General features: G+C 35.5%; 1 protein-coding gene across 3 annotated transcripts in view; it reads left to right on the top strand.

Annotated features, from left to right (window-relative positions):
* Positions 1-27573, top strand: part of LOC118201099 (receptor-type guanylate cyclase Gyc76C-like) — a 1003202-nt gene that overhangs the window by 486779 nt on the left and 488850 nt on the right. For all 3 annotated transcript variants that reach the window (XM_085815395.1, XM_085815398.1, XM_085815396.1), the window contains one exon: positions 11356-11599. In XM_085815395.1, coding sequence (XP_085671521.1) covers positions 11356-11599 — 244 coding nt within the window. The remainder of the gene's footprint in view (positions 1-11355; positions 11600-27573) is intronic.

A 27573-nucleotide genomic window follows, 5' to 3' on the forward strand; every position in this document is an offset into this window, starting at 1 on the left:
TCAAACTCCATATGTATAAGTATCTAGGAGTGATACTTGATTCAAAATTACTCTGGCATCATCACATTGAGAATACTCTCAATAACACCAAAGAGTGTCAGATCCCAACTTTACCCCCTATTAGCTCGAAACAGTCATCTGTCCATGAGAAACAAAGGTCTCTATATTTCAATAATTCGACCCATTTTTATGTACGCATGTACCATTTGGGGTACGGCTGCGAGGACTCACATAAAAAAATTACAAGCCTTTCAAAGTAAAACTCTACGTTCAGTCTTTAGTGGACAGAACGTCCACTAAACTTGTACGTCCTTTCTGATGTAATTCACTTGGACCTTAACATTAAACCAATTGATGCTATTAAAAACTTAGTCAACATTTATTCTTCAAAGTTGAACTTGATAATCGAGCACTTCAGCAGTTTCCAATCTACGATCCTGGTATTCCAAGTTCACAAGAAGACCAAGAGCCATCATGGTCCGAGACAACGTCATCTAGCCTTCTACTAAAAGGCGTAGAAGCCCCGCCTCTTCATTTCCAGCCCCTGCTCTCTGAAGGAGGTCGTCTCAATCTTCTAAATATGCTATTTCCCACTGACTAAGCCAAACTGCTGTCTTCTACTCAAGTTAAACTCAAAACTGGCCTTCTTTACACTGTTATCAATCTGTTCGTTTAAAAATCACATCATGCTCGCAGAAGTAATTTCTGCCTTGGATATTTCTTCGCGTTTTCACACCTTTACTACATTCTGATTTAGCGCCATATGCCAATAAGCCTCTTAATCTCTGAAATATTTCCTCCCCGCTTTTCCGCTTTTTGCTTTTGTGTTTTATTTATGTTATAAAAATATAAAATACAAAATAAATAAATAAATAAATGAAATAAAATTATAAAAACTAAAAAAAAAAAAAAAAATTACAAAAAATTCAAAACGTTTGACTTAATGCTTTTTTCCTGTACCTAAACTCCCGAGCTAATGTGGCTTCTTCTTACTTAATTATTGACATTGACAGTATTTTCATATGAAAGCATGAGAACGGATGTGTATATGAGCACGTACAGTTACCATTGTTCTTTGCATGGAAGAGCAAAGCAATAAACATGAATTTTATTTATAATTAATACTAAGTCATAAAGATTGTAAAAAAATATGTTTTGTTTACAAGCAATCTAACGGAAGTAATAATTTGCTTTAAATCTGGTTGCTATTTCGACAATTTCATTTAACATAGTCTGGTGTGGTGTATTTAATTACGGCAAAGCACACTAGGGCTATCTGCCTAACGGGAGGGATGCCTTCATGGAGGACTTTCTAAGGGAAACTGGCTAGTATACACGTTACACATGGGGAAAACCACGAAAACACCCATGCAGCCCGTTCGCGGGATTTGAACCTTGGACCGAACTACCAGTGTTCAGCGACTTTACCGCTCGGCCGCTGGTGAGCTCATTTAACATAGAATTGGTGAAAAGTCATGTGTTGGCCACATCAGATTTATATTCATTCTTAGTAACGTGGGGTTGGAAAGTTGTTAATCGACTCTTCATTTCTACTTATATTTTCTATTTAATTTTAAATATTTTACTGTTTTATTTCTTTAATGTTTAAAAGCCACTTTCTTAAATGCAGTTTTTAAAAGTAAGTAAATTTATGTAAAAATCTGATTGTAAAGGCAATTCAAATGAAATGTTCATCATTGCCGTAAACGTTCTGATAATACATTCTTTTATCTTTTAGGCCAGCGTTCACCGTTGAACTATATTATAATATAAATAAACGAACTGGTTTTCCGTGAGACAGTCACTGTTCCGCAAAAGATTATGAGAGCGAGGTTAGAAAACAACGGAACATTGTCTGCTTTTATGTATTTATTACAATTTAAATCAGCTCTTAAGAACTTTAAAGAGAAAATATAGAAAACAGACTTACTTAAATCGCACGCCTAATAAATTTAATCATATAGCACATTAGATGGCTGACGTTGCAGATGAAATACATGCTGAATGTATTTCTGGTAATGTCTCTGTTCTGTGCTCAGAAGTAAAGAAGGGTTTCAATGTATTTATTATTATTTTTTAAAGTGTTAGATTTCTTTGGACTTCTTGGACTTTTATATTTCTTCTCCTTTCTGAAATGTGAACTTATTTGTCTGAGGCAATTGCATCTGATATAAGAATTCAGTTTCTAGCGTTGTGCCTGTCGTTAAAAGAAGTGTTATTAGAAGGCTAAAACATTTAAGTGAAAGCTAAAAATACTTAATACTTTTAATATTATTTTTCATTTAATTAGGTTTATATATTGCGTTTGTAAAATTAAAAACTGAGAATCATATATTTTACATTTATTACAAAAATTGAAATATATATTTACTTTGTTTAATATACCTGTGTTATAATTTATTCTAATTAAAATTCCAAATTTAGTCTAGTATTCCTTAAATATTTCAGAACTTAAAAATGTTTCGCGGTGAGAAAAGTTTAGGAAACCTTGGGTAAATAATATAAATAAACGAACTTTGGAATAAAAATCATCGCAGTCTATTTCGAATACATAGCAGTTAGTTTTGTAAACCTCAAGATTTTGAGTGGAGTTTAATTTTATCCTTAGACCTGGTAAAAATTGGTTCATTTGGCCTGAGCATTGCTAGGATTTCTTAGTTTCTAGCCAGTTTAAAACTTCAAAGATATCTTTATCTCTGCACCTTGTGCTAAATTCCGTTGAGCTAAAATTATTCGCCATATCCATTAAAAGTCCTTATGTGGCCTTTATTTTCGCAACTGTTAGTCGTAAATGCATACTTCACATAACAAAACATTTTTAAAAACGCGGATATTTATTTTGTTTAGCATTTGTAAATTTAAAAATTCGGTACCAAAAAATTATTAAATCTTACTTTTTCTGTTGTCCTATATTCATTATGAAAATGCACAAATCTCCTGTTTGGGTCATCACATTTTGTTTGCAACTTGTGATCACAGACTGGCTAAATGGTACGGCCTCTGCCGAACCTAGTATGCTGCTTTATCAAGCATAAAATATATTTATGTCCTTTCGATCTACAAGTTCGATACGTCTGCGTTGGCAACCTGAAAATGTCACTGGAGTTAATTGTTGTCCTATACTTTACTCTCACTGGCTTAGTTAACTGGCAGCTTTCACATGATCCGCGAAACTTCTGGACATCTCTTTTTACATTTTCGCAATAAAAAGAATAGCTAATTCTCTCTAAAAACTGACGTATGCGCCATCTTTAGAATTTCGTTCCTTCTGCATTTAGCGACTACTAATTGCTCTACACGTTGCCCTAACATTTTGTATCGATGAAAAGGAAACATTTTCCTCACAAAATAGTTTCCTTAATTTACCTTCGCTTTATCCTACGTTTTAGATAAGTCAAAGCACTTTTTCTACTGCTGCTGAAACTTCGCTGCCTGAGATAAATTATTTGTTAAGTGCAATAATCCGTCTTGCATCTGCAATAGTAGTTGTGTAGCTTTGTACGTTCGTTTCTAGCTTTTTATGGGGTGGTTATCTCAGAATTAACAATGGGAAACCCTTCGTCTTGCTCCACAAACTACTTCCCTTTTCTTCTCTGCTAAAATATACTATTAAAACTATTGAAACATATTCGACTGAAGACTTTGCCACTGCGTAAAGTAACTCCCGAAAAACAATATTTGCCCTATTTCCATTAATTAATGCTAAAGATATTTTCACCAGCTCGCACTTTCTCGGAGGGGGGTACAAAAATACCTTTCGAATAAATTGCTGAGCCACTTCCGGGGTTCAATCCTGGAATTATATTTTATTTTGGAACTGTTATCTCACTTCCAGAATCTATTAATGCATAAGGTACCTGACAGTTTATAAAACCCTGCATTCTGCCCAATTTGTATAATTCTGGTTTATTGATTGTTTAGAAATTTCTTTTCAAAAACATCCTGCTATGACAGCACTAATTCTATTTTCTTCCGTTTCGCTAAATTCGCATTCATCTACTTCTTTTGCTCTATTTTCTTTCGCAAATTTATCCTTCGTTTTTATATTTTGAAGGCAATCACGCTTAAAACGTTTCTTTGACCCATACTTATAACGAAATGGCCATGCGAATTTTTTTGGAAGAGAGTCTACTTTGTCTATGTTGGATCATGTTGAAGCCTGCTTGTCAGAGCTGACTTTATAATATTCTTTTGCCTTTACTTTAAACCTATCCAGTGATAAGCTGTCTTTAATATCATTCTCTTTCCTACAACATTTAGTCCAAGATTTCTCTTGTCACCGAAAAAAAGTGTCGCAATTCTCTTGCTTAATCATTTGGTTTGCATTAACCTTCTCCCTGCCTGGTACCGATATTTCCTTTTCCGAACGGCGGGCAATTTTTGTCTCCTTGTCGATACTGGCCACTCTTAAGGCTGGAAACGTTGACCATTTTATTGTGGTGGTACCTAATAGGCGGCCACCGTCACCTCATAATGAACAAACAGACAACTTACATACATGCCATCTGCGGGATTCGAACCCGGGCGCTTCAGTATCGCAGTCAGGTTCCTCTAACTACTATATCGTTTGCACGACCTTGACACCAATATGAGTAGCAATTTCCGTATCGAGCGTTTTCTTACATTGTGAAATTCGGATACTTTTCCCTAAATTATATTTTACCTTAATTTATTTATTTATTTATTATTTTTTTTATTTATTTATTTATTATTATTATTTTTATTTATTTATTTTTAATGTACTTTATTCAGAAATTTCTTCGCTTTGGACCTTCTGTGAAACCTTTCAGTTGGAAAAACCATGAGGATTCACGAATAGGTAGAATTTAGCTTAAATTCTGGAAAAAAAAAAAAAAAAAAAAAAATTCTTTGTTGCTATTAAAAAAGAGAATAATTTCTGAAAAGGTCACATATATATATTAACGTAATTGGAATCACATATTTCTTTTTGTTAGCCATTTTAATAGCGTATCTTATGACAAATGTCGAAATTTATCCCTTTTCTCTCTGGCATATTACCGATTTGTTGGGAAATTTGCTTGTGAGATCTTTTGTAACCTCGCCGTGTTCTCTGCAGGTGACAGGTTTTGACAGAAATATGGGTAGTCAGATCGGCGTCAGCCGCTTTCGGATGTTATTTCTCTCCCATTTCACAAAATAATGAATAGGTACTAACTTAATTTTATGTGATAAGTTTCATTTTACTACCTCGTTGGCGTCTTTCATGTTTTATTTCGAAATGCGAAGAAAATCTGATATTTCTACCCCTTCCTTTTTTCCCTTTTTAATCGCTTCTACATAGAAGGAAGCAGATTCCTATTAATTTCTACTTTTTGGGATTTTACTTACCTCTGTTATATTCTTCAAAGAAACATTTTGAATCCGTATTTTGTCTTCTGCTTTGAATGTTGTTTTCGTAATAACCAATAATATTGATTTCTTTTCTTATCATACAACGTAAACAGTTATGTTTTTTTTTTTTTTTTCAAATAATGGATTTAAATTTTTCTTTAAAATGTACTTCATGCCACCATCTTCTTTCGATGTATGTTTGCGTGCCAAAGAGTAAACATTTTGTTGCAGTATCTTGTACTTCAGAATTTATTTTTTTAACATGCGTGAAAACATTTGATTTAAAATCAGAACACAAATCTAATTAATTGTATTATTCATACTTGTTTTACTTATCATTAACTTGAGAATTTTTGGCTTCGACAAAATTACCTATTTGCCTATGTTTTGTTACTAATTAACTTCATTAATTGCATTAAATTCAATGCAGATTACTTATAATTTTACTGTGAGGATTATATATTACTCTTGATTTTTGTTTAATTTCTTAATACGTTTGGAGAACATTAAGTGATTTGTTAGCATATTTTCCGATTGTGTGTTGGCCATCAAACTCAGAGCCTGAGGTGCATAGCGAATTAAAGGAAGTTTTAAAAATAATCAGTGTACTGTTTTCATGTAAATAAAGAATATAAGACAGTTTAAAATACATAAAATTTATGATGACACTTTTAAATTTGCTTATCTCGTGCACTTCAGGAAATATAGTGAAATTGCTTTCTAATAAATCTTGCCACTTAAATAAAGCGTTTTTTAATGTGAGTATTTTTTATCACAAAATAAGACCAACGGAAAAAGCCCTTTTTTAGGATGTAAAAAATGCTGCCGCTTATTGAGACTGTTTTTACACGATTGGTAAGTCTAAGAGCTGACATTGAAGCTTTATATTATTTATATTATAGGCTTAGGGGAGGCACGCGTCTTAAGAAAATCAGCTCTCATATGTTAATCCATAATCAATTAAAATAACCATTTTAATAATGCACACAGATTGACAACCGACTTTTCAAATAAATATTATTTATCACATATTTGTTAAATGTTGTGCTTGTATATGTCAGTTATGCAGTTCATTATTCTTTATAATATGATTCACTCTAATATTGTATATTAATTTAATTAGTTTGAGATCCTATTAAATAAAAGCATTAATTTGCTTGCGAATGAAATTTGTAGGTCAGTCATCTCTGCTAATACACGTAAGATAAGCATATCAGCCTAAATTTTGAATATATTAAAAAGATTTCATTATTAATTCAAGATGAAATTTCTTATGAATTTCAAGGGACAGTTTGATGTTCATCCCTCTTCGCTCAGAGTGATTATCCTGCTTCCTAATGAAGATTGCCTCTTGAAATACGCAACAATTGTTTCATTAACTTCAGTAAAATAGAAAATTCTGTATGCATAAAATTGAAATTCAAAACGTATTTTGCTTTAAAGCTCAATGCCAAACTAATGTTGAATTTTCCGGTTTTAAATGCTTGTAGATTAATACTTAATAAAATCATAATTCTGTCAATGTAATTACTTGCGTATAGCCTACTGATCTGTCTTCCACTGTGAGCTTAAGGTCATTGGTATTCGTCAGCAGAACACATTTAATACCAAATGCGACAGATGCTCAAGTATTCAATGATGTAAAATGTCACTTTTTAAGGAAAGCCTTTTATCTCAAAAATGCATGAAAATAATGCATAATGGTGGCACAAAAAAGTTGTAGGAAAATCTTTGTATTTTACAGATTTGAAACTTGTCTATATCGTGCATGAAAAAAATCATTTTGTTTTGGATTTAGCCAAAAATCTCAAACATATGCGTTGGTCTTTACTAAGTGCCGAAGTGTTGCTCTGTTTATTGTGTAAGCACTTAATAAGTGGGCCACCGTAGCCTACTATGAAAGGACAAACAAATTACTGCGGGATTCGAACCCGGGCCCTTCGGTACGCAGTCAGAGTCGCTAACTACTTCCCGTCCGATTTGGTTTTATAATTGAAATGAGAGATTCATATTTAAATTAGAGGATTTGGATTTTTTAAGTAACGGCAAAGTACACTAGAACTCAAGGGGGAATGTTTTAGAGAAAACGTGTTTTATGTTCATATAACGCATGAGGAAAAACAGGAAAAACCGCTAATACAATAATAGTACTATTACTAGTAACTGCGTATGCAAATGTAGTATTAATAATACATATAGCGGTTTTTATGTGTTCTAACACCGTGTTTTTGGTGACATATATTAAAATAGTTTATTATCACTCCCAATATATGCACAACAATGTTCAGTGCGTTTTCTCATATGAGGGGTTGGGAAAGTTTTATGTTCATAAGATATTCAAACTACACAATTTCACCACGCTTTGACCTTTTAAGACTGAGCTCCGCACTTTTATGAAGGTGTTTCTAATGAGAGCTAGTTGATTATAAAATATTTCGCGTTAATTTTTTATAACTTTCCTACATTCTACTAGTTCTATTATAAAAGGAATACAAAAAATAAATATACGACCGCTCTATTCGGCATTTTCTCTCTCGATTAAATTTCCGAGTTTTAAGATTTAAATCAATGCTTATTCTCTCTTTTTTTTTTTTTTTTTTTTTTCTGAATTCATATTTCCGCAGGCGTAGTAATGACCCAATCCTATTTCCGTCCGTGGTCGGTTTCCGCAATCTTTATGAGATTAGGATTTCGTTCACTGAATTATACCGTTTGAGGTCATTACCTCGGCGGGTATCAATTACGGTTTAGTTTTCCTACCTGTAATAGAATAAGCCACTCAATACTGGAAGGCGAGGTAATGAACCTGCATCACAAAAAAAAAAAAATAAATAAAAAAAAAAAAAAATAAAAATTGTGAATGATTGAAATAATATTATAGTAAAAATCTGCATGGAAAATATAAATAAAATAAACAAACTTTATTTATGCGTTTGGGTATGGGTACTAGTTTGTTACTAGAAACAAAATCAGATTGCCCTAAATTATGTAATAAGACCATTTTAAACCCATAACCTATTTAAGCCATAAGCTTCTAAGATTAAATCTAATTAGCTATCTATTTTCAGTTATTTGTAGCTTCCCTTCTCTATTCTTCGTCTTCATAGTGAATAGAAGCCTAATTACAATGAAACAAAGATTCCGATGTGTACACCATATGACTTCCTTGTACGGAATATATTTTGCTTTAAAGCTCAATGCCAAACTAATGTTGAATTTTCCGGTTTTAAATGCTTGTAGATTAATACTTAATAAAATCATAATTCTGTCAATGTAATTACTTGCGTATAGCCTACTGATCTGTCTTCCACTGTGAGCTTAAGGTCATTGGTATTCGTCAGCAGAACACATTTAATACCAAATGCGACAGATCAAATTATACGCATTTTTTTCTTCCATTTCGTTTAAACTTATTTCCTCGAATTTCATTACAGATATATTTTTCATTCAATTAATTCAGTTCTTATTTCGCGACAAGGCAAAAATATATGAAACCTCAAAATAACTTTATTAAAATTTGAAAATTATAAAACATAAATACTGTTAAAATAATCTGAAGAACAATTTTCACAATTAAAATTAGAGTTTCGACCCAAAAACAAGCAATTCGGCCAGCGAGTCAGAAGGCAGATTTTTCGGTTTTCGGTGCACAAAATTGAAAGTTTACTTTTGGTCTCACTCGGCAAAAGGACACTGAAAGCGCAGAAACTGGTTTAATTTATTGTGGACGCTATGCTGAGTCAATATATGGGACAATTTAATAACTTAAATGATAATTCCAGAATGGACTAAGGATGATTTAATTCGCAATAATAAAAGGAGAAACAGTTAAAACAGTTACAAGTCAGAGCTACCTGCTGGATTTCAAAAACTAAAGTTTGAAAGCAGAAAACCTAAAGTTAAATTTCACTTACCACGCGGTTCCGGAAATGGCACAGGATGGTCTCGTTGTCATTATTTTCATAGGCATAGTTCGTAAGAGTCACTAAATCCGTTCCGACTTGAGGAGCAGCGTTAAAGCCGTAGCCAGTCAGGAATGGTAAAGTTGCATATACGAACTCTGCAGCTAACCCAGCGAAACGCTTGGCTGAATGTCAATTCGCGTTTGCTTCGTGGTGACTGGTTATTCGGTGATTAGTTCTTGATTATACCAAATTGGCATAACATCGAAAAAGTTAGAACATTTAGGCAAAAATATTTTGAGACGTCGCAAAGTCTGGTTGCCTAGCAACGAAGCTTTGCTTATTACGTTTTTGACTGCAAAGCCATCGTCTGAACGAAGCCTAAAACCGGTTTCACTTCTACTACGTACTCTCAACAGCGCCTTGAAAGAAACACTTCCTTGAAGTTTCGCTTTCGGAATGTTTTATTGGTTGATTTATGCGAAAACTAGTATTTTGGGGAAAACCTATGAGGGACACAGATTTAAACGAAAAAATTTCATCTCAATTGCAGAGTCTCCCTTGTAGCCTGCCGGGACTCGGTTCCAGAGAAACTGTTTCGGCTGGGAACCTCCAGTGGTAGGAAGAAGAGAAATATTGTTTCTCTAAAATATTTCTCCTATCCTCAGGTGTCATTAGAAGTTATAATCCCTCTACGCTACACGTAGATCCAAAACTTCATTCTCCAGATACAACAGGATGGTAGCTTGGCTTTTCAGGAAAAAAGACCATAATAGCTAGCTGCACATAATGCTATTTAATTGCGAATTCACTTCCATTTAAACTCAATCTAATTTGGATAACGGTTACATGAAGAAACTACCTGAGAAATGTCAGGTGGGTGCCTGAAGTACAGAAAGGAATTAACTTAAAAATAACGATAATTCTCTAAAATAAATCTTTCGAACCATATTCAGAAAGAATAACTGTCTGTGATAGAAAAGATAAAAAATAATTTAAGCAGAATATGTTGGTTTCAAGTTAAAAAAAAAAAAAAAAAAACTTTTAATGAATTAAGAAATAACCATTGCTAATGCATTACTGTAGAACTTTTATATATAATGTTATAATATTTTTGTTGTTATGACTAATCCTGCTGGACTGATATCAGATCAAGCCCACGAAATCGTGACAAGGAGGGAATATTGTGCCTAACGTTGGCAAGAGTCTTGGGAACATGCAGGTGACAGTATGTTTTTGCTCACTTCCGCCTTTCATTTTGAAGGAAGAGCACCCCGTAACGCCACCGAGGAAGCTTCTAACCTAAAGCGAAAACCGAGCGGAATAAATGCCTGCTCGGTGGAAATTCTACTAACCAAAGAGCCTCCACCACCAAAGGGCGCAGAGTCGACAAATAAACGTACTTAATCAATGGTCATCTGTTGTGCAGTGAGAGAGAAACTGAAACATCTTGCATACAATGCATCGACTAATTCATTTTATGAATTGTAATTTAGTTTAAAAGAGTTAAATCGAAGTAAAAAGGTGATGAAGACATCATTGATGACAATATACAATCAAAATTGAATCGGATATATGATGCAAGTATAATTCTAATCCAAAATTTACAAATCGCTGCGATTGTAATTGTCACTACGACAGTCATTTTACTACGTGTGAAATAAAAGAAAAAAATATTTATTTAGATCCAAAAATCCCCCATGCCTTCCCCTAGTCATTATAATCCTTTTTGCATTCAACTACTTACCAAATTAAATTATTTTAATGAGAGCACTCCGAGAAGATGGTTCCGATAGTCTCTCACCCCTCTTTCCCTATCACAAACATCTCGAGAGCACTTTCGGCTCACAACATATTTTGAGTGCCCCTATGAGGCACAGGTACAATATATTTACAAACATCCATGCCTTCTCCAGCATTCGAAACCATGCCCTTCAGTACTGCACTCAGAGTCACTAACCACTATCCTGGCTGGACGGCTAATGCTACTATAGATTTCCTGATACTAAAAAGCTTAAATAAATTTTTCTAAGCTATCTGTAATTATTTTTAAAAAATTGTTTCAAATAATGTTTTTGACTGATTTTTTGTCTTTTCCCAGGTCGTGAGTTCCGTCTACGAGTTGCTGCGCTACTACAAATGGTACAAGTTTTCCATCATCTATGACAGGTCGGATGTATATATGACAATTATGCGCAGCATAGAAAAGGAAATAACAGAGCCATTCTCTATCAGCCACCGTGCGAGCTTTCAGAACACGCGTATTTGTTGCTATGCTGGTCAGAAAAGTTGCTGTTTCAATCCGTTCGTCAACATCGTGAAGGTGACAGCCTCCGAAACCAGAAGTGAGTAGTTATAATTTATAATTATGTCATAGAAATCGAAAGTATATTTTATAATACAAATTTAATCCTCTAATATAAGGATAATTTCTCCTTAAGCAGAACGGTGATACATAACAAACAGGTTGATGTACAAACAGCTTATTCAACTAAATGGCAACATCACAAAATTTACCAATGATGGACTAGTAAAAAATTCAAGTTGTTCTTTATAATGTATACCATAATAGGTTCCAGAGTGTTATGCATTCTACTGTAAAATAAAATAGTACGTAACGCATCTACTCTTCAGTCCGAAGATCACAATTTCACATTTCTGCCAGCTTTTAATGTATCTGATTTCAGTTTGGATGTATATTGGAAGAAAATGTATCAAGGTAAAACGTGAGAGAGTCATTTTTTAATTAAAATCAAGAAAATGTCACTTATTCATGACATTTCAAAGTTCCTTATAACAGGAAAGCATTAGACATACTACATTAAATGAAATATTTACACTGCATTAAATTAAGCAAATTCAGCTTGAACTTTATATCAACGCATATAAGTTGCTTAACATTACTTTACAGTTTCTCCAAATTTTCCTCATATGTCTCTTCGACAATAACAGAGTTCCTATTTCTAGACCAACTCAAAATAATATGAAAAATTGCATTTGTATATTCAGAGATTCTTGCTACTTTCAGAAAAACTGAAATGGCCTCACTTGAGACAGAATTCAAAATAAAATAGCAACTCTTGAACTCTTCGGCATAAAATAAAAATTGAATCTGTTAAGGAAAATAAACTTTCACTTATCTTTTTGTTTGTCGGAACTCCTGGATCTGCTTGCTCACAAAATCCTACCAGGAAGGGGGTAGACGACGCTTGCCTCACTCTAGCTCCTATGCTTGACTGTGTTTCACTGTCTCGTTAACGTTTCTCGTCTGGGGTCTTTCTCGGAATTTCACAACTTTTCCCTTTTCCTTTGAAGATCTTCTGGGTCAGTTGCTCGCTTCGCCGGTCGAGGATGTGGCGTCGGTATCGGAATTCCAGCTGGACCATTCGGCAGGAACTCAAGCGTACCGCATCGATGGAACTTTCGCGGTCTCCGTTGGCGGTGCTAAACTTTCTGGAGAACCTTTCGCACGGGCCCATCGATGTACTTCGGAACAAGTACATTGAGGGGGAAAGTACATCGCTTTGACTCTTTCATGTACTTTGAGCGTGCGTTGATTGTCCTTCGGACGTTCGCAGGAACTTCAGGATATTTTTCCTTTTGGTTGCTTCCTTGTAGGGTCTGGTTCCCTTCTTATTTTCTTCCGTCCTTGTGACTCCTCGTCTGTTCTTTTCGCGAATGTGGATTTTCGATGTCAATGGCGCTCTGCCCTTGCTGGCTCTATCTCTTCTTTTTGCGTTTTTTGTAAAACATCCTTAAACATTTCCATCTCATTCGTATCAAAATATGGCTTAATATTTTTCACATTAAACACATAAATATCATACTGATAACTCGCTTCTTAAGTTTAGATAATGCAATATTTTGATGTATAATTTGGCATTCGAGAAATTATCGCGGTCCGTTACTATGACTTTTTATCATCCGGATTCTACATTATTAGGATACATTATGACTAGAGTTTTATCGTTGCGTGAATACCTTCGGTTATTTTGGCGAATCCCAGTGAATTTTCTAAGATTTGTTAAGTGTCAGATTTTCCCGCGCACATCGAATAAATCTGGAAATTCTGCAGTTTCTCTTTTCAACTTATATTATAATTGTTATTTTTATGTTAGCTTTCGTTAGAATTTCTCAAAAAAATAATACGAAGTATCCTTTTCCAAAATACAAGCCAAAGAAAAATTGTTTCCTAAAATTACATATAGTTGTTGACTGTCATACATTTGTTGTGACAGTTACATACATTTGTTGACTGTCAGTACCGAACGATCCTTTTCCTAGAAACGTGCTATTTAATGGAAAAAATTTGTATATTTACTGTATAATACACAAAATTCCAGTTTAATTGTAGACTTTATCTAAAGTAACAGTGCTGAATAATTTTTCAGAATTTGATTGTTTTATAAGTAGATATTTAAAAATTAGTTAAATTTAGAAATTAGTCCCATATTTATCATTTGTGTTAATGCTTCGCTTGTTCTTCCCGAAGTACTAATTATGAGAATTTAATTTGCGTTTGACCTTGAGAGTTTCTCGAATTTTCGCTAAATACCTTAGGGATTTATTTCACTGTAAATTTTGACGCTTTTTAACCTGTCAGTAAAATTTTTGCCGTATTTACAATTAATTCATAGTTTGGCATCCAGCAGCAATTACCAGTCTTTTGGTCTTTGGATAATTTATTTTTATCATTTCTGGAACTCGCAGATTTATTTATAAAAACTGAAATTTTGTCTTCTAAAAATTAAACTTCATCTCCCTGAGCACGTTATCTAAACCAAGTATTTAAGAAGTTTCAAACAATAATCGAATACTGTGTTGCACTGGTTTTGCCGATGATATTCGAATTCTGTCATATTTAGCCAGAGCTTTCCAATTACAGTTCACATTATCTAATATAGCATTATGAAATATTTCGTGGACAAATATTACCGTTCTATATGATAATCGTTAAACTAGTCTTGAACAGCTCTGGGCAAAAAACGCAAACATCTTTTATGTCGTTTGCGAATTTAAGAATAAAGTATGTTTCATATTTTTAATCCATAGTTAATGTTATCATTTTAACTCTAGCGATGTAAGAAGTCAGTAATTTACGGATTCCGGAATTTACGTATTCTGTAAGTATCATCATCGATCATTGCCTAGTTTTTCTGTTACAGTGCTTTTTACTTGAAGTAGCCTAAAAATGCGATGAATAAATAAGAGAAACACCTTGGCATTGAGCCAAGGAAAACAAGAGGGAGAGGTGATGGAAGGAAAAAATCTGAAAATATTCAGATTTTAACTGTCTTCCAAAAGCGCTCTTAAAGGATTACTATGGTTTATGGCCCAGGTGGAATAGCGAAATTTTTTATCAGATACTACACTGGTGTGCAAAAATTAAGGACGAAGTCGAAAAATTATCATATCAGCTGAACGAAGAGGTAGAGCGGACAGAAAGACCAATCAGGAGATTAAGTAAGGTGATGTACGGTAGCACATGCGCAGATATGCAGGTAGACGTAATGGGGGAGTGTCTGAGTAGTATAAAGCATGTTGTCCGTGTAAGGTCAGTATTTCTGGCAAAGTGATTGCACACCGTATAGCAGTTAAAATCACACCGAGTTGCTGCCTCAGCAAGAAATGGAGAATAATCAATCTGTTAGACGACATCTGGATGCTTTTACCCGAGGTCGAATCATTGGGAAGTTGGAGGAAGGCCGCAGTGTGATAAGTGTGGCTGCAGAGTTCGGAATTGCTCACAGCATCGTTTCACGACTTTGGAGACAATTTCAAACTACAGGAACAGCTATCCGGGGGTTTAGTAGTGGTCGTCCACGAGGAACCACACCCGCAGATGACCGGTATATTGCCTTTCAGGCCAGAAGAAACAGCGGCAGACAGCGGGAGAAATCGCTAGACACACGAGACAGGCGACAGGGCGACCGATATCGCGTTTTACTGTGGCCAGAAGACTGCACGGTGGTGGTCTGTTTGCACGACGCCCTGTACGGTGTGTACCTCTAACGCCTGCCCATCGGAGAATGTGGTGCCGGGAACACCGGAATTGGAGAGACAATGAATGGGGACGAGTACTCTTTACAGATGAGAGCAGATTCAGTCTGAGTAGCGATTCTCATCGCATACTCATCTGGAGAGAGCGGGGAAGCCGCAATCATCCCTCGAACATCATTGAGAGGGACAGGTATGGAGGTGGCGGTGTTCTCGTTTGGGGAAGCATCATGCTTGGTAATCGTACAGACCTTCACATCTTCGATGCAGGTTCAGTCAACGGGACGCGTTATTGTAATGAGATTCTTCTTCCATATGTGCGTCTTTTTAGAGGCGCTATGGGTCCGCAGTTCCTTTTCATGGACGACAATGCACCATGTCATCGTACAGTAGCTGCCGAACAGCTCTTAGAGTGTGAGGATATTGAACGTATGGGTTGGCCGGCATGATCTCCGAATCTCAATCCCATCGAGCATGTATGGAATTTTCTAGGCAGACGCTTGGCAGCTCGTACCTTACCACCAGTAACGATTCCGGAGCTTCGATTTGCACTGCAAGACGAATGAGCAGCAATGCCTCAACAACTCATTGACACCCTCATTCTCAGCATGGGCAGACACTGTGAAACCTGCCTAGCAGTCAGGGAAGATCATATCCCCTATTAAAGACCGAATGTTTCTTAGGGGACACCCATCACAGGGATGTTTCGGTCTTCAGTCGCATTGCGCTCCATGCTACTTTTTCAATAAAGTTTCTTTTTATCCCCCTGATTTCTCTTTCAGTAAATGTTGCTTACATTACTCATGTCCTTACTTATTGGGGATCTTACGGTATTAAATGTGTTGATTTGGAAAGCTTTTGTACAAAGTTATATTGAAAAAACCGTCTCGTCCTTAATTTTTGCACACCAGTGTAGATGAATATACGTTTAGACTAATATTAGAAACGTTATGTAGCTTTTGTGTATTTGAAAAGTAAAAAAATATGTAACGTTACTCTATAAAATATTTAATGTTTTTAATTAGATATATTATGAAGTTAATGCATTTTTATGTAAATCAGTCAGATTAAAAAGTAAAATAATAATAATTATTAAGAACAGCCTCTATTGCTTTTAAATAACTTATGATCAATAATAGACAGATTCTGTTTAAAAGACACATATCTCTCATTTTGGCCTAATGGCATTTGACTCGAATGAAAAGTGAAACAACGCATTCACAGTGCGAGACATGTAAAGTGAATCAACGCAAAATCATTTTTCAAAATTAATAGATTTTCAGATGAAAAGCTTTCTTCATTATAGCATTTTAGCTTCTTTGTTGGAAATGAGTTGCAAACACTCTGTTTCTAGAGACTGCATTAATACAGTGTAGCGCAGAGTCGAATAATTTTTGACATTTTTCAAGACTAATAGAATGTCATGCATTATGCATAAATCTTTGAAGTTTCTTCAAAATTTATGGATAATTAATTGTGTTTTGCTTCATTTCTTCATTCATGTTATATTTCCCCAATCCTGTATCTAAGAGGGCCGTACGTTTTTTGGGGCATATCAAACAAATCTATGATTTGTGATTGATAGTCTGTTATTGAGCATTATTAAAATTGTGTGTAGCTTTTGGGGTTGGGCGGAAAAATGTCTAAAGTGCACACGTTTCAAGCTGATTTTTATTCTATGTAGATGTTTACGCGCATAACCAAAGTTCTAATGGACAGACATAATTTTGATGCTTAAGCTAGTAACTATGGAGAAGAGATAAGCAAGATACACATAGGAATTCGAAATTATTCGTTTTTAATAATTACTAAGGATTATTTATCCTGTTTTGAAATATTTCAGATTAAGCTTCGCTATGCTAGATTAAAATCGATAAAACATGTTAAAAATGTAAGATTAAAAGGCCTTAAGAAAACATGAAATAGCACACGAAAAGAGGGTTTATTTTACGAACATTTCAGATTAAAATTCTAAACATTCAGTTCGGCTGAAATCTTCAAGTCATTATTACAGCTTAGGAGGAGATGAGATGTACTTACGTGGGCTATTTATCATCGACAGACTCTTGATCAATAAGTAATCCATCTTGAAGAAATAGTTCTAGGAAAAGTCTCTAATAGCAGATAAGTGCACTAGATGGGAATACACTATTATTGTCGTCGCTTACCTCTTCAAAATAAAAAACAGATGTTCTTCTCAAGTTGGAATCAATGAAGACATGCAGATCGCAGTCTCTTCTTAATATAAAAACACTGAAACATCATTTCACAAAACAAAATTTCAAATCTTGTCATGCTAGAATCAGTAATAATAGCATTCAGGAAACAATCACTTCGTAAATATTAGTATACTGGAAAATTCTTTCGCATATCACGTCCCAATTGAAACAGCCAGGACAGCTGATTGCCAGTCATGGGGTCCGATCAGTTGTCAGCTAAACTTCATGTTCTTCTAATAAAACTCAGTCTGTTTTCCACGTTCTCTATGACTCATGCTTCCTTCGTATCTTTCCATAGTTCATCGTTAGCTTCAATTTCGTCTGTACACATTGACCATGAGTCTGAGCTCCTCTAGATTTCATCATCTAGGTCTGTTCTCACTCGTTAAGTCTCTTCTTCTTTCTTTTTATACCGGAAATAAGCCAAAGCCTAAGGCCGTCAGACCAAACTCACTGTCATTTTTCTTCGTTTTTGACCTGAAGTTCTCTTTGCTTTTGTTTTCTTTCCAGTTCTTTATTAATGTTTTTATTTTCATTCATTTACCTAATTAAATTAAACTGACTTTTGACGCAACCACGCCTTGCGTCATTTTATATTGGTCAAAGAGTACGTTACATTACTTTCTCGAAAACCAATTAAAAGCATGGGAGGAAATTAAAAGTATCAACGTGCTTTCCCTTCTTCGGCCCCAGAGAAAGAGAATGATGAATTTTTCTCTCTGCCCGCACACGACAGAAGCCAATGTCTAGGCTTTTCCAGATTTGTTCTTTTCCAAAAACTTACAAATAACTAACATCTTACAAAGAGAGGTTACAAACAACAGAACTAAGAACAATTAATGTTATTGTCTGAGGAGCACTCTTGCCTCCCAGTCATTGTCTGAGGAGTGCCTTTTCCTCCCGGTGTCTCGACTCCTCTGTAAGACTACGTAGAGCACCACCTCACAGCAGGTGGTCCCTGTCCATTTTCTTCTCTAAAATCACAGAGTGGGCAAATAGGATAGCTTTAAATGACTATGCGGTGCAGGTGGGCGGCAAGGTAATCATGTCATATGGACAGACGGAAGGCCGCGACTTGCATTGCGTCTTGGAGTATTGGGAATAAGAGAAGGATTTACATTCTTCAACTTTTTAAGACTGTACGAGTCTGAAGATCTCGTAAGATATTAGACGTAAATAATTTTCTTAAAAACTGAAGATCTGTTTTTAGCACGTGAATCAGCTTGGTGGGGCTTTCGACAACCCATTTTTGATTTGTAAAGTGGACAAGATCTATATCCGTGGCTGCTGTTCGTCATTTGCTTCAGTATTTTTACTAGTTGCTTCTCCTTCCATTCTACTTTGACTGCATTGAGTGTCATTCCTATGATAGTGGGTTTTGCTATTAAAGCACCTTTGATAAAATCGTCTTGGATTCCAGTGATTGTCTCTTCCACCTCCTGAAACTCTTTGTTCGTTTTTTCTTTCATTTTGTTCATCTTCACTTCCATCACGTCCAACGTTTCGTGGAAGTCCTATGGATATATAACTACAATATTGCCTGAAGTAAGGATGACGTAATTGCCTTCGTACGGGCCCTTGAGGTTGTAGTTGCTGCTTATCAACTACATTCTTTTGGCTCTGACTGCCATCACTTTCGTCATTCTGTCTTTGCCTTGGCATGAAGTGGTGTTTAGAGAACGGTTGGCCACAGTGTCGATTTCTATTTGCAGCATAAAGACTATTTTCACCGAAGTGCGATTCAGACCAATCAGATTTGCAGCTTCATCCCTCTTCTCTGGAACAACTTCAAATGCACCTAATTCACCATATCCTACACTTCGAACGGCACTTTTTGTATTGTTTTTCTTTACTGCAGTTTGGTAAACAAATATATCTTCTTTAGTGTCCATTTTTATAAGATCAGTGCACCCGAGTTCTGAAATACTTAGTCCGAAGCAATCTCTGTATTCATTCGATGGACGCAATAACTCTTGATGGTGATCAATGTCGAGATCCGAGCCAATTTTAACTTGGCTTAAACTTATAGGAACTTTTATGTTGCTAATATTTTCCGTTTTTGCCAAGTTCGAACTCAATTCAGAAATTTCAGTATTTAAACATAGTTCAACTTCTTCTGCTCTCCCAACAAATTGATCTTTTTGGAGCGTAACACTTCTATCGCCAACGTTAATCACTGGTATACAAGTTTCGCCATTTTTAATTTCTAATAAACAGCTTATACCTTCGAAAGGATTTTCTATCATAATTAATCCATTATCTACAGAATCTGTTTGAGAACTGACAAGACTGATCGTATTTTTCTCTAATTCATTTTTCTCAAGAGCTTTAAGGCAGGCTCGATTTATTTTTTCCTCAATTGAGGTTACTAAATAGTTCATCTTCCCTATACCCGAAGTGAAATCTTTTTCCTATTCTAACATAAGCGATGTGAGGTAGATCAAGCCATGTCCGTCCGATGATTAGATCAACTGGCTGTGCATTATCAGGTACAATATATATATTTATGCTTTGGCCTTTTACATTATCAACTTCAATATCGGCTTTAATCATTCCTATGGAGGTCACTGCAGGCACCCTTTGATTTCCAAAACCGTACAATTCATTCATAGCAGGTTCTGGTTTCACTTTAAGTTTCTGAGCAACTGAAGTCCTTAAGAGACAACAAGAACTCCCCGTATCAATTAAAGCCTGTACTTCTTCAGAATTATTCAGTTTTGCTTTCTTCAACTATAAATTGCTCTATTCTATATTTTCGCCAACTTGCTCAACAGAATAATTTTTATCATTTGAATGATTATTTTCAGCTTTAGTAACACAATTCTTAGCTTTATGACCTGTTTTATTCCATTTTCGGCATGTTACTACTGGTTTGGGCAGCGGACAGTCCCTTGAGATGTGTCCAAAATTATCACAGCTGAAGCATTTTGGTTCACCTTTTTCATTATGTGTGATAGCGTAGTTTTTTCTTTTCGTTCATTGTAGCAACTGGACCATCTTTAAAGGAGTTTCGTTTGTTGACGACAAACGAAACTCCTTTAAAGGTAATTAAGATCAATTAAGATATTAATAAGATAATTAAGATAAATTAATCCTAATTAAGACCCTTCTTTACGCGGTTGTTTAATGTTGAAAGTTGACTTCAAGGTATCATAACCATCTAGTTTTTCAACTAAATGAATTGGTGAAATCAACTCAGACCATATGTCAATAAAATGTTCTTTTACTTCTGGAGACACTTTACGTTTTATCTGATCCGCTACAATAAGGTCGCTAAGTTTCTCAAAAGTATCTACTTTAATTCCGCTTATCCATTCATTAAAAAAATTTCTTAACTCATATGCAAAATTCTTCCATGTGTTTCCTACACTACATTGCTAAAAATTGTATTGTGCGTAAAAAATTTTGGCGAAATTTTTCAGGTGTCATCTTGTGCCGTTTTAATAAGATCCTTTTAACTTCTTTATAATCGTTTGCAATCTCATCGGTTTCTCTGGCGATTAACTGAGCAATATCATACGGCAATAAGCCAAACAAATGAGTAACCCATGTATTTTCTGGTATTTCAACTTGTTTAGCCAAACGTTCAAACATGATTAAATATAAACTGATATCATTCTCGTCAGGTTTAAATTTTTGCAACAAACGATGAAGCATCAAACGATGAAACCACTAGCATTTTCATTGGTGCCAGAATTTGTAGATCTACTTTCTGCTTCAATACGTAGTTTTTGCAGTTCAAATTCCATTTCAAATTTTCGTTTTCGTTCCTCTTATTCTTCTTTTCGTCTACGTTCTTCAATTTCTTCTTGACGTTTTCGTTCTTCAATTTCTTCTTTTTCCTTTCTTTCATTTATTATAATGTTTAACCATTTTTTGGCGCATTCTTCATCGTACTCTTTGCTAGCCAAAATTATCTTTTTCAAATTGCTCATTTTATGACTCTCATTTACATCTCCCAATTCTTCAGCTAATATTCTTAAATCGCATTTCTTTGCCTTACCGAAAATAGACATTTTCGTACTCATTAAAATGCAAATTATATATATATATATATGCTATTATTATTAACTTCCAATTAAACAACTTAGTAGAACACGATTATTGTTATTTTATAAGTTTGTTTGACGTTCTAAATATATTTAAAAATTTAAAGAAATGAAAATAATAAACTCTCTTTCCAAAATGATAAAAAAATAACAAAATTAAATTCTATAATAAATATGTTACATCAATTAATGCACATACCTTGAAATTCAAATTCTTTTCAATTTATTTACGTAATAGCAGATTCTTGTAGCTTTAGGCTTAGGTTTCAGAATAATCCCGCTTCTGATTTATGTTAACTTCCTTTTGTAGTTAAATTAATCATTCGTAAAATGGCTGTAAATGACAAACATTTATTTGAAGATAAATCTTAATAACCTATACGTAACGTATTCGTAAACGTACATAACATAACAAACGTACTTACTGCATCGTACCGTTAAACATTTGAAGCGTACATCATCTGAAGTATATTTTTAAAATTATAAATAGAACGAAATCCAGAAATTAGCTGTTGCCATTTTCTCAATAGATATTTTGTCTAATAACAATTAAATAAATTACAATCGTTCTTACACACATAAAAGCACTTCGTTCAGAAAAATTTATGATATCAAAAACACCACAGTAAATAAATTGAGAGAATTAATAAATAATACCTCTGGAGTCCAAACAGTTAATAAAAGAATTAAGCAGATGTTATTCTTAAATTTACATAAAAATAAAAGGTTTATCAATTTTGCTTTTGTTTATAGCTGTATATTGCGTTGTGATAAGGTCACATGGACAAGGATGTCTCGTGAGCATAAGCTGAAAATTATTATTTTTTAACTTACAAATACGTTTTCAATAGTTGTTAAAATAATTAAATCGTTGGCAATGTTAAAAACGCAAGCTCGAGAGTCACGAATTGCTCTCGCACGTAAAAGGTATGGAATTTGATTTTAAGGATAATATTTAGGTTTTTTTCTCTTCTGTATTGTATGTAGCCATTTTTTTGGGTGTTCAATAAAATTTTCTTCTGATGTTCCGTCATTAGCGTTTTCATTGTAGTTCAACATAACACCGTTGAAGCATTAACACTACACCACAGCAGTAAATATTAAAAGTTGGTGGCAGCTTTTAGGGATTGTTCCTGAGAGTAAATTTAGGAACGGACTTTTTCGCCTGTGAACTTGAGTTTTATGTAAACAGTCAACACTTTCTTCTCTTCAAGAACGATCTAATTTTGCAAGCAAGGACAGTTCGCGTGGTGAAGCCTTTCAGTGACAAGTGACAGTGTGTCAGAAGGGAACGCCGGAGGAAGCGTGATCTAGTGCCGCAAAATAGTGAAATTTTCCGAAAGAATATCCAAGTAGTGCCAGGAGAGTCAATCGAAGGCGTCTTCAAAATTGGTGAGTACCATTTTTGTGATTTTGGAGAAGTTATGCCAGTTATTCGAGACTAGGTTTATTCTGGGTATAGTTCTGTTTTTGGGGATTTAAGGTTTTCTGGTGGTTATTGAAAGTTAAACTGGTGGTTACTGTTGCTAATTGAAATTAAATTGTTTGTTCTATTGTTTTAGTAACTGTTTAAATTGTATGAAGTATTGTAACGGTATGCTTTAGAAAAATTTAGGTTTAAATTGTATAGTTGATATACAGCAGGAAAAGGTTGCCTCTTAATTAGCATTTTTTTATATACGCTTTGTATGTAGGCATAGGTATTATCATTAAGCGTTGTGAGGCAATTTGTGTTCAGAATTGTTAGGGAATTATTCAGTTTTGGAGAGATAGACCTGTTGTTGTTTTTGTGTTATTGTATTTCGGGGTAGGTTATTTTTCTTTAATTTTCCATAATGGGTGAGTTTATGAGGAAATTTATGAAGCTCTGCTATTGGAGTTAGCGGAGGAGTTTGAAACAAATGTGTCTCAGGCAAATAGAGTAAGAGAAATTACGCAGGCTATTCTGAATGCCGAGGACTATGAAGAAGAAGCTGCGAAAGAATACGCGGCAAGAATTTGGGCTGCGGCTGAGCAGAGAAAAACAGAAGAAATAGCCGAACAAGAGAGAGCAGAGCGGGAACGTGAACAAGAGAGAACAGAGCGGGAACGTGAACAAGAGAGAGCAGAGCGGGAACGTGAACAGGAGAGAGCGGAACGGGAACGGGAGCGAGTTTTTGAATTGGAAAGGTTAAAACTGATGAATGTGGTTCAGACTAATAGCCTAGCTTCCACGGTTTTGAAAGTTGAACAAACTAGAGAAAAAAAGGTTAATTTGAAAGATCTAGTACCCCGTTTTGAACCGAGTAATATAGATATTTCATTATTCTTTATGCTATTTGAGAAACAAGCTCAAAAAGAAAACGTTAATGAGATTGTTTGGGTCTCGCAATTAATTCCTTTATTACCTCACGATGTAGCCCAGTTAATAGTGAAAGAACCAGCGGATAAAGGGGATGATTATCAGCATGTTAAGAAATTACTCATGCAGAGATTCAAGCTTAGTTCTTGGGCACTAAAAACAAAATTTGAAGAACATTCTAGAAAAAAAGGAATGTTATGGGTGGATTTAGTGTATGAATTGAGAGTGTATTTAGAGAATTGGTTGGATTCAATAGAAGTTCAAGATTTAGAAAGTCTTAAGGAACTTATGCTCACTGAGCAAATTAAGCGGCGAGTCCCTCTAGAAATAAGAGAGCACTACTTAGACAATTGGGAAGAATTTAAAACAGCTCCCATTTTAGCAGAGAAATGCGACAAGTATGAGGCTTTGCGAAGAGATACGAGGAAGTTAGAACAGAGAGCGGGGTTAAAGAAACCATTTGAGAAAGATAGAGAGCGGTATATAAATTCTAACTGTAGTTATAATCAGAAAAGTTGTGGTCATCAAAGAATTAAATTAGAGGAGCATAGAAAAGTGGAGGCTCCTAAAAAAAGCAAGTTTTCAATGAAGCAGGTTTCGAGAAAGAGCGGAAAATAAGGTGTTACCAATGTGGAAAGTACGTACATATCCGACCTAACTGTCCATCGCTGGAAAAGAATAAGGCTAATCTGGTGAATAATATAGGAACGGAGAGTTTAGGAAAATATTTTGAGCCGTATTTCAAGAAAGCAGTAATTAATGGGATAGAAAGAGAATATCTGAGAGATACTGGAGCTGGTATAGATCTGTGTAATAGTACTTGGATTAATACTAGTGACTTATAAGGGGAAACTGTATGGGTGAAACAGCTTTTGGACACAGAATGTAAATGTTTACCTTTGGCGAAAGTCACCATTGAAGGTGATTTTGGTGTGGTCACCACAAAGGCAGCGGTTACTCCGGTAGAGTTAGATAAAGAGTACTATTTGTTAGGAAATAAAACTGCACAGTTGATTGAGGAAATTAGGGAACGACCGGTTCTCTTGAATGCTGTGGAGAATCGTAGTCAGGCGCATGCGCGCAGGAGTTTAGAGAGAGCGAGTGCAAAAGACTTAGATTCCAGATCGGAAGAAAAGAAAGAGATAGAAAGTGAAAGGGCCGTCAATAATGAGCATTCGGAAGAAAGGAAGTTAACCAGTAATACGGAGGAGGCAATTAAAATTGCAGACATCAGTTTAGAAGAAAGGTCTATCCTTGCGGATGTTTCTCCAGCAGAATTCTTGGAAGAACAAAAGTCTTGCGCTAGTTTAGCGACCCTGTGGAAGAAAGGGGAAAGTGAAAATGAGAAAGAGTTTATAATAGTCAAGGAAAGACTATTCAGAGTGGCAGGTTCTAAAAAAGGAGAAGATAAGCGTCAGGTGTGTGTGCCTCTCGTTTTTAGGAAAGGGATCTTGAAGTTATGCCACGAGGAAATCTCCGGTCATTTAGGGGTAACAAAAACCAAGGATAGAGTTTTGACACACTATTTCTGGCCTAATTGCTACCAGGAAATTGAACAATTTGTGAGGACGTGCGATATTTGTCAGCGTGTAGGTCACAATAAGGATAGAAAGAAAGCCCCTATGAAGATTGTGCTTGTTATGTCAGAAGTGTTTAGCAGATTAAATATTGATGCAGTAGGAACTCTGTTCCCTAGTTCGCGTGAAAATAAATACTTAATTACGTCTATTTGTGTTGCTTCCAAATATCCAGATGCCATTCCTGTACAGAATTTAAACTCTAAATGTGTGATTCAAGCCTTGATACAAATCTTTTCTAGATCAGGTTACCCTAAGGAAATTCAGTGTGATTTGGGTAGATCGTTTACCAGTGAACTTACATATGAGTTTTTTAGCAAGTTCGGAATTAAGGTGTATCATTCTTCTGTGTGTCACCCTCAAAGCAATTCTGTTGAAAGGTTGCATTCCACCTTGAAAAGGGTATTGAAGGCTTTGTGCTTGGAAAGCGGGAAGGACTGGGAAGAATGTTTGCCATGTGCTTTGTTCGCCCTCAGAAATGTTAGCCATGAGAGCACAGGTTTTAGTCCCTGCGAGTTAGTACATGGCAAAAATTTGAGAATGCCTCAAACGAATGTGTATGAAAACTGGCTAGAGGAAGAAAATTCAGACCCTACTGTGGTCGAGTATGTTCTAGACTTAATAGACAGATTAAAGAAGTGTCAGGAGCTGGCTGTAGAGAGGATGAAAGAGTGTCAGAGTAAAAGGAAACTCTGGTATGATCGTAACGCTGTTACGAGAAGGTTTAAGGTCGGAGATCTCGTGCTTGTTTTAGCCACGTCTAAACCACACAAAATGGCTGTGAACTGGATAGAGCCAGGTAAAGTAACTAGTGTAATTTCCGAAACCAATTATACGGTAGAGATTCCGGGTAAGCGTAGCAGCGACACCATTTATCACCAAGAAGTTATAAGGAAGTAAGGAGCGGTGTTTTCGTCCGACCCCGGATGTACGTTTTTGGTCGAAATAGATACTAAATTGTTGGATGAGACTCCGGTTAGAGTCAGGCCTTATCGAATGTCGGCGAGACAAACCGACATCCTAAAAGATTAAATTAGGCGGTTGCTTGAGTTAGGAGTCATAGAAGTCGGGCAATCTGATTATCCTTCGCCTATGATCTTAGTAGAAATCTCAGGTAAAGATCCTCGTCCTTGTATAGACTACAGAAAATTAAATTCAAAAACTATGACTGAATTTTTCCCTCTTCCCAATATTGAAGAAGTGGTAGAAAAAGTCAGCGCAGCTCCATTCATCACAATCATGGATCTAACCAAAGGATACTTCCAGATACCGTTCACAGAGCGTGCACGAAGGTATGCCGCATTTGTAACGCCTTTTGGATCTTTCATCCCGAAGAAAATGATGTTTGGGCTTTTAAATGCGCCTTTCTATTTTTGTAAATTGATCGCTCAAGTTTTAGGAGGGCTGGACGATTTTGTTCTACCGTATATTGACGACATCGCAGTCTTTTCGCCGACTTGGGACAGGCATATGAAGGATTTGGATGTGGTTTTAAGTCGTCTTCAGGAGGCTAAATTGACTGTTAAGCCTTCGAAATGCAAATTCGCACAAGACCATGTGAAATTTCTGGGTCATGAAGTAGGGTCTGGGAAAAGGTTCAAGCCAAGTGAGGCCAAGATTCAAGCAATCAGAGATTTTCCGATCCCCACTACTAAAACACAGATACGTAGCTACCTTGGTACTGTGGGCTACTATGCTAGGTACATAAAAGACTACGCCCGTATTGCGGCACCTTTGACAGACACTTTGAAGGGGAAAACAAAAAAGAAAAAGTTATTTGGACAAAAGAGTGCGACGAGGCTTTCAATAAACTGAAGACCAAACAAGTAAAAAGTCCGGTTTTATTTGCACCAGATTATTCTAAAAAATTTATTGTGCAGACAGATGCCAGCTTATATGGTGCGGGTATTGTGTTGTTTCAAATTCAGGATGGGGAGGAACACCCTATACTGTATCTTAGCAAAAACGTTTACTAAAGCGGAGCGAAATTATAGCACCATTGAAAGAGAACTAGCAGCCATTATTTATGGACTGAAAAAACTAAGTCATTACTTAGACGGACAAAAATTCAAAATCCAGACGGATCATAATCCGTTGACTTTTATAAACAAAATGATGGGATCAAATTCTCGTTTG

This window comes from Stegodyphus dumicola, chromosome 4, assembly GCF_044657685.1.
Source record: "Stegodyphus dumicola isolate Sdum_Otavi_A_Nest chromosome 4, ASM4465768v1".
In the NCBI taxonomy this organism is placed as follows: Eukaryota; Metazoa; Arthropoda; class Arachnida; order Araneae; family Eresidae; genus Stegodyphus; species Stegodyphus dumicola.